Source organism: Moschus berezovskii, chromosome 3 (assembly GCF_049115385.1).
Source record: "Moschus berezovskii isolate FMDL1 chromosome 3, NW_MosBer_1.0, whole genome shotgun sequence".
Taxonomy (NCBI): domain Eukaryota; kingdom Metazoa; phylum Chordata; class Mammalia; order Artiodactyla; family Moschidae; genus Moschus; species Moschus berezovskii.
The window spans coordinates 81,579,995-81,599,808 of NC_142462.1; the positions used below are offsets into that span (position 1 = coordinate 81,579,995).

The 19,814-nt window shown below is 41.1% G+C and overlaps 1 protein-coding gene across 1 annotated transcript; it reads right to left on the reverse strand.

Moving 5' to 3' along the window:
* Nucleotides 1-350: 350 nt before the first annotated feature.
* Nucleotides 351-13,421, reverse strand: SRI (sorcin). The gene is made up of 8 exons (XM_055421035.2): nucleotides 13,270-13,421; nucleotides 12,284-12,367; nucleotides 10,151-10,220; nucleotides 4,869-4,912; nucleotides 3,936-4,083; nucleotides 3,579-3,692; nucleotides 2,295-2,353; nucleotides 351-567 (listed from the first exon to the last, which is right to left on the reverse strand). The coding sequence occupies exons 1-8, from the start codon at nucleotides 13,315-13,317 to the stop codon at nucleotides 541-543; spliced, it is 594 nt and encodes a 197-aa protein (XP_055277010.2). The 5' UTR covers nucleotides 13,318-13,421; the 3' UTR covers nucleotides 351-540.
* Nucleotides 13,422-19,814: the final 6,393 nt, after the last annotated feature.

The window sequence follows — 19,814 nt, forward strand, 5'->3', positions numbered from 1 at the left end:
CCATCAAAGTATCTGTAATCCTTAAAGCCTGTGTTAAGTTTCTACCAAGGAGAATCCTGATATGGATCACCGGGATTTTGGGGGTTTTTTTGGTATCCAAGTGGGTATAAACCATTTACATGATAAGAATACTCGACATATAAGGATTTCACTCTGATGGAAAAGCCCTTCTAAAAGAGGGGAGACAACAGTTGTAGTCTGATGAAAAAGTTTTAGTATCTTACAATGAAAAATACATCATGTGCCTTAAACAATTGGCACACCTGAATTTACACATAAGAGGCTTAGCAAGAAAATAAGGCTTAACTGACAGTGGCTCAAGGAAGTTCTAAAGGTGTTTAACAGACTGGTTCTTATGATAATATCATCTCAAGCATTTATTATCAAAACAAAAACTTCAGTTATACATAAAGTAATAAACCTTTACAAGAGCTGTTAAGGAAAAGTGGTTGTGTAAGTCTGCACACAATTACTGAGGGCAAACAGCAAAGGAGAACTCCAGTCGGAATGTGGATTATGTTCATACAGCTTGCTCCTGATTTAAACACTCATGACACACTGGATGAACTGCAAGAGAGAAACCAGTGTTACACTGCAGACCCCAGAACATGGAATACACCCCTGCTTATTTTTATGCAGCTTACATTTTGGTATTCATTTGAACTGTGGATTAAAAAAAATAGTTTTAAAAATAAGAGTAAATGATGGGTGGAAAAGTTCATTTTTTGAAGGAAGCACTCTACTATAAAATCCAGAGGGTTTCTCACATCAAGCCTTCTTATAGGAAGCTGATGCTACCTTAATGCATAAAGAATTATTTAAGTTCCAAATTAATATCTCACTCTAAATGTGATCATGATCAAAGGTACCTACTCACAAATATAAATAACAGTGGAATTTATACTGTTCTGGCCCATGGGAACTTCAGAGCTGCAGTCTTACCCCACTATTCTACCAGACTGCCTTTAAAATAGTTTATTCCTTTAAAATCTGCTTAATTAAAATATTCGTGTGTGTCAATATATGGGCAGAAACAGTGTTCAGAAAAGCGTGACAAAAATAGAATATCTGATCTTTCTCCAGTAATTCAGAAACCTGAGTGCGGAAGCACCAGTTATTTGCTGTGAAAAGTTTGCTTCACTATCAAACACACAGCAATAATTTCTGCTCCTGTTCTCAGTTTTCTTTTGCTTTCTTCCACCACCAGTGAGGCCCTGGACACTGCTAATTCCTGCAGCATTCCTGCAAGGACCAGCTGACGCTCCCTGTTTCAGGGAAAAGGGAACTTGGGTCAGAACATTCAGATAGATATCCTTTAAGTGGTCCCGTGAGAGGCCGTAGCCTGTGCACTTTCCACCCCACAGGCTGCCTCTCCATCCTTGGAAACGGAGTGGGACTGTTACCTGAGAAGTTAATGCACACTGCGGGAACATACCTTTAAGCACAAGAAGTAAACATATGTACGCAACAGCCTTTTAAAAGTGTACTTATAACTGCTGCTGCTGCTGCTGCTGCTGCTAAGTCACTTCAGTCGTGTCCGACTCTGTGTGACCCCATAGACGGAGGCCACCAGCTGCTGCTAAACCGAAAATATGTGCACATTTGTATTTTGAAATGGAGAAACATTTAGTTGTCACAGTGATGTCCATTCTAAAGGTGGTTTATCAATGGCTGAACAAAATCCGGAGACGCACCTAAACATCTCCCCAGCTGTGCTGTGTCTGTCCAACCAAGGCCATCAAAGATAGCACGTGGTTATGCGTCTGTATCCTGACGCATTTAGTGTGGCTATACAGTAAATACACTTTTAAATTATGTCTTAAGTTTGAACCTTTTGTCCTCAATGAACAACACAGACGTGCCAAGTGCAGCCTTGAGCCATTCAAGTTATTTCTCAATGACAGAGGTGATTTGTGTAAAGGAGACCAAAGTAGATATAACATCTGCGTGGTGGTGTTTTTCAAGGACATTTCTTATTGAAATCTCACGATAGTCTAGTGAAGACAGCATTATTATTCTTTCCTCAAATAGTCTCTGAGCAATGAAAAATCCTGCATAAGTGACCCAGCTAATCAGTGAGAAAAGCTGGGCCTTAACCTAGGTTGTTTAATGCAACAAACAGTGGTCTATGGATAAGACAAATAAACGAAATTAATAAATTTTAGATGGTGACTCCTGATCATGTAAGCCTTAACTGCTCTGGAATCCTTAAGATGCGCTAAAGAGCCAGCTTCAAAGGGATGTCCAATTGCTGTACATCTCTTTTACTCAATTACGAATTTACTCAGACTTACATCATCATATGGGAAATTCACTACACCTTGCTGAGCAGTATCCCGTCTTCGAAAGCTGTCTGTAAAACACAGCAGTAAAATTTATTAGCTTTTTTAGAACATCTGAAATCATAAGAGTTAATTATAATTGTCAGCACTGAGTTTCAAATGAAGTAGGTAACAAATGGTACAACCAGCCAACAGAACAAAAGGCCAAAGCAAAGAAGTCAACTGTAGCAATATGAATGGATTTAATATGCAGCCAAGTAACACAGCTAGCAGAAATAGGCCAACTGTCTTTCCCAACCTGGAGTTGGAAGAAAATGCCTTATCCCAAAGTCAGTAAAAGCTACACAACTTCTGAGGCCATTCCTTAATTGTTATGGGAGTACAGAATTTCCGACTTCTTAATAACAGATGCTTTCCCAGAGGCTCAGCCATAACCACGTGCAATGCAGGAGACACAGGTTGATTCCCGGGTTGGGAAGAACCCCTGGAGGAGGGAATGGTAACCCACTCCAGTTCTCTTGCCTGGAGAATCCCATGGACAGAGAAGCCTAGAAGACTACAGTCGACAGAGTCGCAAAGAGTTGGACATGACTGAGCGCACACACACAGATGGATGGTGCCCTTAATATGACAAACCGCTATTATCAAGTACTCCATCCATTTGAGCTTTGTCGTACTAAATGAAAAGGATTTATTTAAAGAAAAAAAAAGAATCTGCCCTCAAATTTGTCAGGATGCAAAAAAATTATAAAACCACGTATTAAAAAGGGTAAAAAAACTAAAGAAAGGAATGGAACAACAAAAAAAGAGGAGAGAGAAAAGTAGAGATTATTGATACAGCCTCATTTGAGAAGGACATCTGAAACACAGACCACTACTGAAAATTACTCTCCAACAGGAGGAATTAGGAAAGAGGGCCACCGATGGGTTATTTCACTTTTTTCAAGGATTTCACTTTTGTCAAGCAGTTCATGTTTGAGGGAGAAATCACAGAATACTGCTCATACTCTAATCAAAAATTTACCAATTAGCTTGGTACATTTATGTTATAGAACACTAAAGTAGTTTAGTTAGGCCTTCTTTCTCCCCTCCTGAGCCACGCAGCTCTCCAGGTCTTAGCTCCCTGACCAAGGCTTAAATCCAGGTCTTGGCAGTAAAAGCACCGTCCTAACCACTCAACTGCCAGGGAATTTAGTTAGGATCATTTTAATGGCAGATTACTTAATACGTGAGAAAAATTTCTGTGGAAACAGAATTATTTGCCAGGTCTGCTAATAGGAATCTCAAAGGACTCACCTGTTAGAGCTCGCAGCTTGACGCAACAGGCGATGTAATCATCAAAGGTGATCTTTCCATTGGTACTGTATCGTTTTGCAATTGAATTCACAGCCTGGGGACTCAACCTAAATCCTGAAAGGAAGAAAAATCATCCAGCAAAAAAAAAAAAGAAAAAGAAAAAAAATTCCAATTTCAAGAATGAATAAAAAACATTAAAAATAATTTTAAGCCCAATTTTTTAGAAGAGGGCTCATTTAAATTATGAATATGTGCTATTTCTATAAATAGAAATGTAGTACTTAGTTTTATAAATTAAACAAAAAGAACAAAAACAAAAAGCTACTAGTGAACAGAGATGGAATCAGTCATACCCACCCATTGTTGTCAGGGCCTTCTGCAATTCTTGGGGATCCACTGTTCCACTCCGATCACTGTCAAAACTGATAAAGTGTTGTCTCCAGCCATTCAGTACAGCCCAGAGTTCTTTAAATTCATTGAAACCCATTGTTCCTGACATGTCTCTCTGAACTGTAATCAAGGATTAGAGCATCTTTATTTTGCAACATTTTCTAATGATTAAATCAAAGATCAAGGATAAGGGAATTTAATGTTCTTTCTGCTGAAAAAAATATTGTACATTCTTTTGGGCATGACAGGACAAAAAGATACTCTAATGATATAAAAATAAAGGCCTATGGAGAAAAAGCTCTGAGTATGTATTTTCCATGAGGAAAAGAGATCATCTATACGAGTGACTACAAGGAAATTAAACGGCCATTGTGAGCTACCTGTAACAACCAAAGTGGTCTGCGCTTTCTGGGTGGTCCAGGCTGTGCTGCTTACCCTTCTGCCCAGGGTCCTCTTTAGCCCTAATGTTCCCACGGTAAGCCCTCTGAGACCCACTGTTTTCACTTTTGGAAAATGAGGTGGGATGAACGCACCATACCATCAGCAGTAACTAAACTAGTCTAATGACTGTGATAGGAAAAATCCCATTGCTTGAAGGTCAGTGTGACTCATGCAGGGTAATCAATGTCACAGCAAAAAAGCTGCCTTGACTGCTCTGGTTTCTATACTTGTTTGTTTTTGATGCTTCCTCAAATTCTTAAATAACAAATGTTCTGCTTATTAAACTTCCTTCCTTTTTCACACCAAGTGACATCTTAAAAGCTAATGATTTTGGAAAACTTTTCTGTGGTCATTTGTCACCTTGTGTTTACTGAATATTAATTCTTAGACAAATTCCTTCACTTTTTTTTTTTTAATCCAGAATAAAATACTCTAGATTGCCATCAAGGTAAAGGATACATCCAGCATTGAAACCATAAGCCGGCAAGTCTCCAGGTTAAAAGCTGTTAAATCAAGAAAAGTACATACATATTAATACGATTTCAAAAATTCACATTACATGGGATACATTCAAATTAACAGGAATGTGATTATTTATACACTTATTCTTACACGCTGCTCAATTTATGCGAAACTAAATTCATGGAGCTTTGAAGGAGGCTTATTTTCCAGATAGAGAGAACTCCTTCCAGAACCCAAATTTGATTTTAAAAAATTTAATAGAAATCTTTCTTTTAAAAAAAGTATGGCCTAGTACTGTTAATATTTTTAGGTGTGATTCATGGCTTTTGAGTTGGGGGGTAAAAGTGTCCTTATCTTTAAGAAAAATATGCACTGAAGTTATCTGTAGGTAGAATAATGTTAAGAGATCTGGAATCTGCTTTAAAAGAAAATGGCTAGGTTTATAGATAAAACAAGAAGAGCAACACATTGATAACTGTTGATGCTAACAGATGGGTACAGAGGAGTTCATTGTATAATTATCTCTATTTTTGCATGCTGCTGCTGCTGCTAAGTCGCTTTAGTCGTGTCCGACTCTGTGTGACCCCATAGACGGCAGCCCACCAGGGTCCACTGTCCCTGGGATTCTCCAGGCAAGAACACTGGAGTGGGTTGCCATTTCCTTCTCCAATGCATGAAAGTGAAAAGTGAAAGTGAAGTTGCTCAGTCATGTCCGACTCTTCGCGACCCCATGGACTGCAGCCTACCAGGCTCCTCCTCCATCCATGGGATTTTCCAGGCAAGAGTACTGAAGCGGGTTGCTATTGCCTTCTCCGAGGCTTACAGCTTCCTATAACATAGTTTTAAAAGGTATTATATTCTTTTTTGCCTTTGAAACTGTAATATAGTGAGTTTAATCCACCATAATGAACCACAATGTATTATATCCACCACGGTGAATGGGCGGATCCAGTTGCTTTGTTTCTACACAGTTGACTTTAGTTGGTTTTGCTAGCTCTGTGTAGATCATTTGTTTCTCTTTCTTTTCTGTTTAATGTCAGATATTGAATGGTCACCTCCTACCCCAAATTGCCTATGGCCTCTTTTCACAGACAATAAGATAAATATGGTTGTTAGAACTGTGAGTCATATGAGAGCATTCTGGACTAAGGCTGGATGACCCACTCAGTGAAGGCCACTTTTCAGCTTCCTCATGGGTCAAGGGTGTTCTGAGGGTATTTCCACACCTCACTTCGACAACCAAACTAGAATACACTTGCTGGTTTATGGCCTAATAGTACTCTACCTAAGTATCAACAAATTAAAAATAAAGAATTCCTTTCATCGTACCAAGACTTTGAGGGAGTATTCTTAGGTACAAAGAAGCTGTAAAATGAGGAGGAAGAAGTGACAAGGTTCATGTGGGCAAAGCTAGCATAAATTTGACAAGGCTGTTGAGATGTACATAGAGTTAACATTATTTACAGCTGTTACCAGCTTCATTTTAATCTTTAACCAAACTGAATTTAAAACACTAGGCTAACTCTTATTGCTGTAATGTTTCCAAATGTTACAAACTATAGGTTTTCTACTTAATAGATTCATGTGTTTGGCATAGCTTGGAACCCTGAAATAAAAGGTTGGAGACTATTTCTGTTTTGGCCCCTTAATCTCCACCTGATCCACAGAGATAATTCTTGGAGGTGAGAAAAGGCAACACTTTTTAACACTTTAAAGAAAGAGTTGGTTGATTTTTTTTAAAGAAAGAGTTGGTTGATTTTTTGTTGTTTTTTAAGTTTGGAGGTATGAAGTCTTCTAGTCTAGACCAGAGGCTTTCAATCCTGAGCACTTACAAGAATCGCCCGAAAGCTTTAAAAGACCCTGATATCTGGGCTATACTACAGAACAATAATTATTACTTTTTTAGCTTTACTAAGATATGATTGACATACAACATTGTGTAAGTTTAAGGTGTACAAGGTAATGGTTTGATGTATGTACATAATGACTGTAAGAAGGTTAATTATCACATGTACCGCCTCACATAGCTACCTTTGATGCATGTGGTGAGAACTTTTAAGATCTACTCTCTTAACAACTTTTGTTAAAGTATAGTTAGCATCACCACAGAACAATTAGATCAGAATCTGACCACGGAAATCAGGCATTAGTTTAAATGGACACTTCTGATTTACATGGATAATTTGAAGTAATGTATAATCCCTTAGGTAAATACCAATCTTTCTTAAGTCAAAATACAAATAAGGGTATATATATATATATATATCTTTTTTTTTTTCCATTTTAGGCAGTCTCCCATACTCATTAATTCATCAAATGCCTATTAAGTACTCCTGGTGTGCAGGGCTCAGGATACCAGGGACACTGGAGATAACAACTGTGAAACTGGATCCTGCGCTGGCTGACCATGTGAAGTCATGTGACAGGGTGGTGGTGGTTTAGTCGCTAAGTCGTGTCCGACACTTGCGACCCCATGAACTTAGCCTGCCAGGGTCCTCTGTCCATGGGTTTCTCCAGACAAGAATATTGGAATGGGTTGTCATTTTCTTCACCAGGGTACAGGGTAGAAGAGGGTAAGCCATAATGGAGACACCAAAAACTGCCAGATCTTGAAGTGTGAGAGGCTCCTTCATGTTGAAAGGAAGACTTGATAGAAGAGGCAACATTTAAGCCAAGCTATGAATGACAGGAAAGATTTGGGATATCTGAAGACAGTCATGTAAAGCCGGGGACCTGTACAAGCAAGGAAAGAAGCAGTGAAGTCCAGACAGGCAAATAAGCGGGGAGAAAGTGTTGGGGGGTGCTGTGCATCTGGGACTGAATTCCTAGTAAGTCATCTAACTTCTGTTTTATATGGGCATCATGGAGCTACTCAGGATTTTTAAGAGGAAAGTGACAGGTTAGAGTTCTTTGTTAGAACAGAAATCTGGTCTGAGAAGGGAGGGAATGAGATGGGCAGGAACAAAAGAGAAAATTCACTATTCTGGGAGGGCAGTTCTGATGAGTTAGAACACTGACATCTTATTAGTTTGGGTGAGGAGAACTCCTGTTCATTTCTTTTCTTTCTCCAGAAAGAGTTTTTACTAATGCTAATCCTACTTTAAATAACAAAAATTTAAATAATTTTAAATAATGCTAATCCTATTTTAAATAATTTCAAAGAGCAACTTCTCTCATCAACACCACCTCTAGGCATGACTGCTCCCTCTTAAACTGGTTAAGATACCATGTGCTATGTGTACTCAGGTGTGTCCTTCTCTTTGCAGCCTCATGGACTGTAGCCTGCCAGGCTCCTCTGTCTATGGCATTTTCCAGGTAAGAAAAGAAGCCATAGGTTTTACTGTCTCCCACATTCTCATCTGTGCTTTTTGGTTTGGAAGCTGGGTTGAAAAAGACCAATGGCTGCATAACTTCTCCATTACAACACTCACTCTGACACTCACAAACAGGATGGTTTTGTGGGTCATTACAGTCTCACGTGGAGAAGGAAATGGCAACCCACTCCAGTATTCTTGCCTGGGAAATCCTGTGGACACAGGAGCCTGGTGGGTTACAGTCCATAGGATCACAAATGGTCAGACACAACTGAAGCAACTTAGCATGCATGCACAGCCTTCACAACGAGATGACAGCAAGCAAATTAATTACACAATTCAGGTGATAGATATGTCCTTTCTGTAACTCGGTGATCTAAGGTCATTACTAAATGTGCTTTCTCAAAGGAAATTTCTAAAGGGACTGCTCTACAAGAATACACTGCCCACTTTGTTAGATTTTAAAATTGGCCACACCTCTTCTACTGAACAGAAGTAGAGTAATAGTCTGTATTGTGACATAGCTCACTTGTGGAAACCCTGCTATTAGATCTCCTTTGTTCACCAGCCCCAACTGCTTGAGGTTAACAATTTAAAAATGTACTGCCTACAACAGTTAAAAAAAAAAAAAAATCCCTAATGGAGAAAAGGGCTTCTTTTGTGTAGGACCAGAGTAAATGAAAGAAATCCAAAAGGTTTCTATTTTAATTCCCACAACTAGGAAATAGTGATCGGATACTGAATTCATAAAACAAAGGACGATAAAAATGGATATGCTGATAGTTTAAAAGAGAGAACCATCTAGTAACTATGCCATGTCTAACAGTCAAAAATGGCCACTGCAGGCCCATAGGTGTGAATTCTAATTAGTGGGGTTTTTTTTGTTTGCTTCTTTGTTTTTTGGCCATGCTGAACTGCTTGTGGGATCTTATTTCCCCAAACAGGGATTGAACCCAGGTCCACCACAGTGAAAGCCTGGAGCCCTAACCGCCAGACTGTCAGGAAATCCCCTAGTCTGAATGTTTTAATTCACAGCTTACCAAGAAGTTGAGGCTTCGATTAGATGTTCTGTCTCAATTAACAGCAGGCAAAGAAGGTGGCAGGTCATGCATATCAGCCAAGACGCTATTCTATCATGGTAAAGATATGATTTGAAGGGAAGCAGTGGCATGTGTGGGATGATAAGAAGGCCCCTGCCAGGAATGAGCATCCTGGTAAGAGTTCCCTCTTTGCAGCTCATGCAGAATTCAAAAGGAAGGAAGTGGGTATAAGCACAGGGGGAGTCTATGAGGAATTAGGGGGCAGCAAGAAGAAGGACTAGTATAAAGAGTTTAGAAATTAGGAAGGGTATGTCTTACTTAGCCTGATGTAGAAAGAGCAAAGATCTGGGAGTTGTCAAGGTGAGCATGCATGCTGCCAGGAGCTGAGAGCAGGAGTGTAGATCTGGCTCCTTGAGGACTACGGGTGGAGGACTGGGCATTTGTGAAAAGGGAGGGTAAGACCAACTACTCAGAACTAGTGATGCAGAACAGTTCACCCCGGGACCAGGTGCCAAGGACCAGCCACTGAAAGCCCTAAGTGACACCACGTTCGAGCCAGAATAGCTCCTGGCAAACAGTGAGTAGCAAATGTTAGCTCCTATCATTAATGACACCTGACCTGGAGGATTTCATTTCAGCACCTTACCTCATTTTCTGAGGAGGCCACATGTCTTATTGGTTTGAATGGTTCCAGACACCCGGAATCCAGATCCAAGAAACCCACTAAACTGACAGGTAGTGTGGAATGATTCAGTAAGAACTATCTTCAAAGAAGCATTTTGAAATACAAAAGAAATAAATTCAGCTTCTGAAATTCTTTGCCATTTCAGAAACTCAGGTTCCTTGAAGGCTGTAATAATCACAAGTAACATCTGAAACATAAAACACAAGAGGTTTCCAAGACACTTTGGGGCTGCTAACTCACGTTTGTATCCTCCAGCAATGCCTGACTGTGTCAGGCATCTTTGCAGTTCATCAGCATCTATCTGTCCATCCTTAAAAAAAAAAAAAATAGGGAAAGGATTTACAAGAGTGACTTGTATCTTTCAGTTCTTTGTTTACATTCAGCACTCAGTATACCAATAATAATAAAGAAAATGAATATTATCACGCATGAGACTTTTTTTAAATGGATGGCTTTCAAAAGTAGGCATTCTTTTTCTTCACTCTACTTCCCCAAACAATTAAGTTACAGAAAGAAAGGAAATTGTTCAAGGTTCTCCTACAAATGGATAATTAGGGACATATACCAAAAATACCTTTCTTAATACCTAGGTAAAGTGGGTATTCTATTTCAGGCTTTATTTGCAACAATCATTACACAAGAATTAACCAAGTCTGAAAGCTGCTTACACCTATACTTTGGTATTACCAATATCTTTTCATCATTTCCTGTAAATTCCTGAATTAGACTTGGCATAACTTTAAAAGTATAAGGTTCCTCTTCTTAATAAAACAGATGAATTCAGTTTCTTCCACTGAGACATATTTTTAAACATATGAATACAACTAGCTCCTATCCTTAACTACTCTCACTCTGAACTAGGAAACTGCCAAAGTAAGCAATTTAAAATACAATTATTTATGTATTTGATTAAAAATTCTATTACTTGTCCTAGGTTTTTTTCTTTTCTGTTCAGGGGGTGGAGAGCTGGGTACACAGATGACATCAGTAAATGAAAAGTTTGGTTCCCACAAAAAGCAGCCTCTGTGATCACTTTTGCTTAGAATATGATGAATGTGTTTTTCAGATCACAATTATACTTGGAAGACAGGTTCTCCATGCCTATTCACTGGCTGACCTAGGTCAGAACTAGAAACACGTTAAAGATTTTAAAATAAAACGCCTAAATCCTCAAGTTCATGACTATGATACAATCTAGATGACAGGCAGGATCAATAATGTGAAAGACGATGGACATGCTGTCGCAGACCAGTGCTGCTGAAAGCTAAGCAGGTGGGGTCACTTTCATGGCTCCTGGTACTAGTGATCTAAGAATGCAGAGACTTGAGCTTTGCCGTGTCTTGTGGTTTCAAAGATACTGATCACTAACAGGTGAAGCAGATACTTAAGGGGAAGCTCTTTCAGTTTTAGACTCAATTTTCCATTCAGTTTCTAAAACTGTATTTCTTCCAGTCTCTTCTAAAAGGTGATCACAGGTTTTTATCCCATAATAGTTTATAGGCATTTTCACATTAACTGTGCTATTTCTAGCTTTTGATTAAAAGAAAGCTAGGTTGAATTCATAAGCACAAACGTCCTCTTTGAACAAGTTGGATTATAACTGCAGTATGGTACATACAGTGACCTGGTAGCTGAGGAAAAAGGCCTCCTAAAAGATGAACTACCCCCTGTCATACAACTAGAATGTAAAGAAGTGAAAGGTCTTGGGGTGCTGACCTTAATTCTCTCTCTGGGTCAAGAGACCACAACACCTAACAAGGACATGGAAGGGCTGACCTAGTAATAGCATCCGCAGCGAAGAAAAACTAAACTGGCCACAAGATTAACTTCTTGATAGCAAGAAAAAAGTACCTTTCTTATTTTGAAGCTAGTGCGTTTTTACCTGAAGTACCCATTTCCTTAAGGGGGTAATTAACAGTCAAACTCAATGCAAAGAAAATGTCCCTCAGAATCTGGCTACAGAATTACTGGTACTACATGCTTCTAATTGTACAAAGAAAGGTTTAAAGTTCAGTTGACCTGGAATTTCTTCTCTGGAAATTCACTGTCTGGACCCTGACAATTCACAGTTCTAAAGACATCTTTCTATCTTACATATCTTCAAAGCATATTTATACTAGCTTATTGTGTTCAATCTGACCCTAATTCAATCACAAGTTTAGTTCTGAATTGAACATAAGCATGGGTAACACGTTCTCCGAGTTTGTTCTGAATATTCAAAAATAAATAACTGCCCATGAACTTTTCTCTTTTCTTGAGCAGAAGCAAAGGAGTTCTTTTCCAGAGGAATAGTCGTTTATCCGTGTCACTGTAACAAAGGTTAATACAAATGTACAATGTGAAATTCCTTTAATGTTAAAGGGAAGAGCTAACCTGTCCAGCTACAGCAGCAAAGTAACCATACAGCGGATCCTGAGTTTGTCCGGGAAACGCAGGCCCTCCGGGAGCTCCTCCGTACTGTAAGGGAACAAATGCACCAATCCGATGACCAAGTTTTATTCTTTCACCATTGAGTGCCTTGTGCAAAGTCAGGTTCACTGTCAGTCGTTTACTCCCCTCCCCCCACCTCCCTTAACTCTCTACGTACTATCACTCCTCCCCTTTCTCCCATTCTCACCCCAGTTATAATTTAAAAACCCGCAGCTAGGATAAAAATGAGTTGTCTTGACAATGACATCAGTACAAATGAAGCAACCTTTGCAAATCCCCATTAACCTGCAGTTTACTGAGATGAATGCAACCTGGCCATGCAACTTACCAGCAGGGCTCAAAACTGTCTTGCATATTTTTTTCTAGCGTTTATGGTATTTTTAAAGCGTTCTGAGACAGGTGTAGCCTCGGGAGGGTGAGGTGTGTCACGGCTAGGGAATATTCTTTTTAGGAAACAGTTCCCAAAAGGATGCCCGTCCCAGACTCAGGGCCAGGCTGCCTTCCTCCCGGAAGTCTCTGACTCTAGCGGACTTTCCCTGACTTTCCCGTTTTTCTCAATTTCGGAGAGAGAGAGAAGTGGATCGCAGGACCATTCTAGATTAAAATGGCTGTTGCTCTTAGGGAAGGCGGAGAGGAAGGCAACACCCCATTTGCACGGTTTCACGCAGGGGATCCGGGAGGCACAGGGTGGGCTTCTTGGGTCAAACCTATGCGCGTCCCGGTCCCAAGCTGCAACCCGGGGGGGCGAAGGGACAGAAGGAAGGAGGTCGCCGGAGACCGAGGCCGGCCGGCGGGGACGCTGGGCGAGGCGGCGGGCAGGGCGCGGGCGCCCGGGAGCCGCCCCGGCCGAGACGCCCCTTGTGGCTTCCCGGAGCCCCGGGAGTCCGGGGATCGCGCCCCGGCCACGAGCCCGCGCGGGCAGCACTCACCCCGCCCGCGTAGTAGCCGCCGGCGCCAGGATGCCCGGGATACGCCATGCTGCACTCTGCGCCGCCGCCCAGCGCCTCCCGCCTCCCCGCCTGCCCGCGGGGACCGCCCAGGGCCGCACCACCCGGGGCCGCGGGGGCCGCGCCTGGGGCTGCCGCCCGCGCCGGGCTCCGCTCCCGGCCTCCGCCCCTTCCTGCGCTCCGCCGGGTCTTCGGTGTTTTCTCTTCTCAGGCCTTGAAGAACCCGAGGTCTGGTGAGTGACTTCACACGCGGGATGCAATTCACACCTGGGATTCTCCTCCCTTCAAAACGAATGGCACGTTCCAACACCAACCCATTTCGCCGGGTGTTCTTTTTCTCTTCCTGCTCGAGCATCTTCTGCTACGTTTTGTGTTTTAAACAACTTTATTGGACAGGCCTACAGGGCTGGAAGCAAACTGTGGCATTGGGGGAAGGGGCCGAATGCCTTAGGGCAGCTCTGCGATTGCTCTCAGGGAGAGGAGACGTTGAAAAATCACGCTGCGAAAGCGCCCTTGGAAATCAGCAGTGAATTTCAGGACCTGAGCGCATTTGGAGCGCATTTGGTTTGCGGTTGACCATTTCACTCTACAATAACGGCGTGTTTCCTTCCTGGCGACGCTGTCATCTCCAGGTTAAACTGGATGTGACTCGGAAGTGGCCTGAAGAGGACGGCGGGCACTTACTGGGCAGGGCAGCCTCGGCCGGATTGTTCTTAGAAGTTGAGTTATCCGGATGATTCAGGCAAAACAATCCCGTCTCCAAAATCACTCAGCTACTTTTTGGGCAAGAAAAGTTTAGTGCAGGCAAAGAGTGTGTTGGTAAAAACACACTTGTCAGGAAGGTAAGAGAGCTGGATCGTGGAGTTTCACTCAGGTGATTCAGGAAAGTTTTCTTTACTTCACAGCTTGCTTTGTCACCCAGTTTAACAGTTTGAGGCAATTCAGACGTGAGATTTTCTGATTTGGTTCTGTTTCATGCAATTTCTATCGCCCTGAATTCTTTGAATTTCAACAATTTCTTATTGTTTTAAGAAATGTAACAATAAGCAAGATTCACAGTATTTGCTGTGGAGGTTGCACAGAAAAATTGAATAAGTAATCAGCATTTAACAAATACTGGAGCACCTGCTGTGTGTGGGACGGGGCTTGCTCACGTGGTGGACTGGGTTCTCACTAGGGTCATTGTTTTCCTCTCATGTATAAACTTCCCTCTCAAGTTCTCCTTTTGGATCCCCCAAGCCTCTAAATGAAAGTCCTGAATTGTGAGAAAAATTTTAATATTTCCTGTTGTCTTATATCAAATCAATTCTACATTACTTGCTTTGTGTTTGATTCAGGAAGTTGATTACTGTTTTCAAGTACCACAGTCATCATCAAGGTAGATTAGAGATATGAGTCCTTTGGCCTATATGGAGGGTTTTATTTTTTCCCTCATATTTTTATTGTAGTAAACACACAACCTGATATCTCTCTGCCCAAGTGTACACTGCACTATTGTTAGAAGCATCCACAGTGCCGCATAGCAGATTTCCAAAACTTTTCCTCTCACGTGACTGAAAATCTCTACCAGTAAACAACTCTCCACTTCCTCCTCAGAGGCCCTGGCAACCACCATTCTACTTTTTGTTTCTATGAGTTTGACTATTTTAAATGCCTCATATAAGTAGAATCATGCAGTAGTTGTCTTCTTGTAATTGACTTAGCATAGTGTCCTTGAAATTCAACCATGTTGCAGAATATGATAGGATATACTTTTTTAAGGCTGGGTTGACTGTGTGGATCACAATAAACTGTGGAAAATTCTGAAAGAGATGGGAATCCTAGACCACCTGACCTGCCTCTTGAGAAACCTATATGCAGGTCAGGAAGCAACAGTTAGAACTGGACATGGAACAACAGACTGGTTCCAAATAGGAAAAGGAGTACGTCAAGATTGTATATTGTCACCCTGCTTATTTAACTTATATGCAGAGTACATCACGAGGAACGCTGGGCTGGAAGAAGCACAAGCTGGAATCATGGTTGCTGGGAGAAATATCAATAACCTCAATATGCAGATGACACCGCCCTTATGGCAGAAAGTGAAGAGGAACTCAAAAGCCTCTTGATGAAAGTGAAAGAGGAGAGTGAAAAGGTTGGCTTGAAGCTCAACATTCAGAAAACAAAGATCATGGCATCTGGTCCCATCACTTCATGGGAAATAGATGGGGAAACAATGTCAGACTTTATTTTTTTGGGCTCCCAAATCACTGCAGATGCTGATTGCAGCCATGAAATTAAAAGATGCTTATTCCTTGGAAGGAAATTTATGACCAACCTAGACAGCATATTACAAAGCAGAGATATTCCTTTGCCAACAAAGGTCCATCTAGTCAAGGCTATGGTTTTTCCCGTGGTCGTGTATGGATGTGAGAGTTGGACTGTGAAGAAAGCTGATCACTGAAGAATTGATGCTTTTGAACTGTGGTGTTGGAGAAGACTCTTGAGAGTCCCTTGGACTGCAAGGAGATCCAACCAGTCCATTCTAAGGGAGATCGATCCTGGGTGTTCATTGGAAGGACTGATGCTAAAGCTGAAACTCCAATACTTTGGCCACCTCATGCGATGAGTTGACTCACTGGAAAAGACTCTGATGCTGGGAAGGATTGGGGGCGGGAGGAGAAGGGGACGACAGAGAATGAGATGGCTGGATGGCATCACCGACTCTGTGGACATGAGTTTGGGTGAACTCCAGGAGATGGACAGGGAGGCCTAGCGTGCTGTGATTCATGGGGTTGCAAAGAGTTGGACACGACTGAGCGACTGAACTGATCTGAACAATGCACTGTATGATATATGCCACATTGAAAAACATTCGTGTATAGATAGACATTTGGGTTGCTGCTACATCTTGGTTATTGGTGAATAATATTGCTGTGAACTTGGGTGCAAATATCTCTTTGAGATTCTGTTTTCATTTTTTGGGGGGATATATATCCAGAAGTAGGTTTGATAGATCATATGGTCATTCTATTTTTAATTTTTTGAGGAAACTCCACACTGTTTTCATGGCAGCCTCACCATTTCTAGTTCCCACTAATAATGTGCAGGATTTCCAATTTCTCCGCATACTTGCCAACACTTATTGTCTATTATTTTTTTTTCTTTTTATAATGATAGCCATCTTGGCTGGTATGAGGTGATAACTCTTGGTTTTGATTTGCATTTCCCTGGTAATTAGTGACACTGAGCACTTTTTCATATACCTGCTGTGCATTTGTATGTCTTCTTTGTAAAAATTTTAGAGAATAACTTCTTGTCAGATATATGGCTTGCAAATATTTTCTCTTGTTCTGTGAGTTGCCTTTTCATTCTGTTGTTTCTTTGTGGTGCAGAACCTTTTTAATCCTGCTTATTTATTTAGTTTTCGTTGCTTGTGCTTTTACTGTCATTGCCATGAAATCAGTGTCAAAGCTAATGTCACAAAGCTTTCCCCTTAAGTTTTCTTTTAAGAATTTTACAGTTTTAGATCCTATATTTAAGTCTTTATTCCATTTTGAATTGATTTTTGTGTATAGTGTGAGATAGGGTCCAATAATCACTTTTTGCATGTGAGCATCCAGTTTTCCCTAGTGGCTCAGTGTTTTTTTTTAAAAAAAGAATCCACCTGCAGTGCAGGAGATGTGCAGGATACATGGGTTCGATCTCTGGATCAGGAAGATCCACTGGAGAAGGAAATGGCAACCCACTCCACTGTTCCTGCCTGGGAAATCCCAGAGCAGAGGAGCCTGGTGGGCTATAGCCCATGGGGTCACAAAGAGTCAGACACGACTGGGCACACACACATGCACTAATCCAGTTTTCATAAAACCATTTGTTGAAGAGGTCATCCTTTCTCCATTGCGTACTTTTGGCATTCTTGTCCAAGATCAGTTGACCATATATGCATGGATTTATTTCTGGGCTCTATTGTGTTCCTTAGCCTCTGTTTTGAAGTCTATTTCTTCCAACTGTAGGGAATAGATGGTGAGGGCTGAACTCAAAGGTGAGTGTAAGCTTCTCTAAGACTCAAGTTTGAAAGAAGAATATGGTATAAAAAATACTTGTTAAGAATGCAGAACTAGTTTTGCGGATGAGCATCTATGCTCATTGTTATTTCAGTTGTCTTTAATATCTTCCTACTGCCCCTTGAATGTAATTGGAGTGCCACAGATGAAATTCTCATAGTCGTTGCTAACTAACTGGTATGCTGCTACTGCTTTAGTTTATGAAAAAAGTTGTGACAGCTAATAGTAACAGATCCATCAGTTCAGTTCAGTTCAGTTCAGTTGCTCAGTCGTGTCCGACTCTTTGCGACCCCATGAATCACAGCACACCAGGCCTCCCTGTTCATCACCAACTCCCGGAATTCACTCAAACTCACGTCCGTCGAGTCAGTGATGCCATCCAGCCATCTCATTCTCTGTCGTCCCCTAGATGGTACTTAATATGCACCAGACCCTCTTCTAAGCACTTTATACATTTGTTTGACAATCATAAAACCCTCATTATCCATTGGAGGATACAAAGGAGATGAGAGAACTTGGGCAAGTGGAAGGAACTGAGAGCTGAACTCTGCTGCCAGGCTTTCTGGTTCCCAGTGTCTGTGCCCCATATTAGGGGGCAGCGAACTTTGTAAAGGATCAGAAAGTATATAGGTTTTATGGATTATACAGTCTCTGCAGCAACTACTCAGTTCTGCTCCTGTACCATGCAGGTATCCATCGACAATACACAAATGAATGGCTGTGGCTTTGTTCCAGTATGACTTACTTATGGACACCAAAGTTTGTGTCTCATAATTTTCATAAGAAATACTATTCTTTATTTTATTTTTTCAATTATAACAAATGATTAGGTCCTAGGTGTATAAAAGCAGGAAGTGGGGTAGATTTGTCTCTTGTGTAGTAGTTGCCAACCACTGTTGCAGACGCCTCCGGGATTCTGGTTTATGATTCTGGGAGAATAGTGCTTTAACAAATGATTTCAGGGTGAAGCTAATGGATAATGGTAGCTGAATCACCCTGAGGAATGCTGACCTCTGTGGGGTAGGATCCTATACATAGAGTTCTCAGATTCTTCCCCATTGCCCAATAAGCTGGTCAAAAGGAAAACTGTGAAACTCTGACTTATTGGTTTCAGTCTTGCCCTGTATAGTAGTAGCCAGAGGGTGTGCCCCGTGATGACAAAGCTGGATGCAAAGCTAGCTTTTAAATATTACCCGTGTAACATGGGTTCCTTTAATTATGTCTGAGTATTGTCAAGCCTGAAAACATTCAGGAAAAACTAAAGACTCAGTAAGAATATAAGAATAGAGGTGAATACAGGCAATTTACTTTTATGGTTTTGATATTCATTCCAGTGGAAGCCGTGAAGGCAGAGAGTGAGAGAAAAGAGCAGCTTTACTGGGTTCTTTGTATGTGCCAAGTGTTATTCTGGGCACTTCCTTATAGATGCATTTCAAGAAAATCACCTTGGAAAAGAGATGCAATTGCCCACATTTTATAGATGAGGAAATTGAAGCATAGGTAACTTTCCCAAGGTTACAGACCAGGTCTAGAGCCCAACTGGTTTACTTAACTCTAAAGCATTGGTGTCTAAAATGTAAACAAACTACAAAGATACTAAACCAAGCTTACATTCCCCCCCCCGCATTGTACTGCTTCCTGAGGAATTGGGCAGAAGAGGAACTGCCAAAGAAGAATTTAGGTGTATAAAACCTGGCAGAGGTTATAAGTATCAGCCTTCGCCAAGACCACACAAATCATCAAAGATGTAATCTAGAGAAAGAGAAGCCATTCCTTGCCATTTCTTGGGTCTGTTTTAATTTTGAACAAAATAAAAACCCCAGTGGGATAAGAACTCATCTTATTCCTGTGCCTTCAAATCGCAGAACTCTAGATAAAATTTAAAATCCTCACATAATTTAAAGAAACTCAACAACAGAGTATCTGAGCTATATATTTAGAAGAGGGATTCCTAACTGGTTTGGACAGTCTAGGGAGCTAGAATACTGTGTTATTTGTCCTAACAATTTGCTAAGTCCTAGAAAAAGACTGTGGGAGTTATACAGCCACACCACAATGATTGAGGGTCCTGGCAGTAGCTTGGGTCAGTGAGCGCACAATAGGAGGTTTACATTTATTGATTATTTTTTAAATTGAAGTATAGTTGAATACAACGTGGTGCTACTTGCTAGTTTCTGGTATAGAGCAAAGTGATTGTGTAATGTGTATACACACATGTATATATGCTTCCCTGGTGGCTCAGTGGTAAAGAATCCACCTGCCAATGCAGGAGACATGAGTTTGATCCCTGGGTCAGGAAAACCCCCTGGAGAAGGAAATGGTATTCTTGCCTGGGAAACTGCATGGACGGAGGAACCTGGTGGGCTATAGTCCATGGGGTTGCAAAAGAGTCTGATACAACTTAGCGACTGAACAACAAATATATATATATATATGTATATATATATATATGTATACACACATATATATGAAATTTACCAT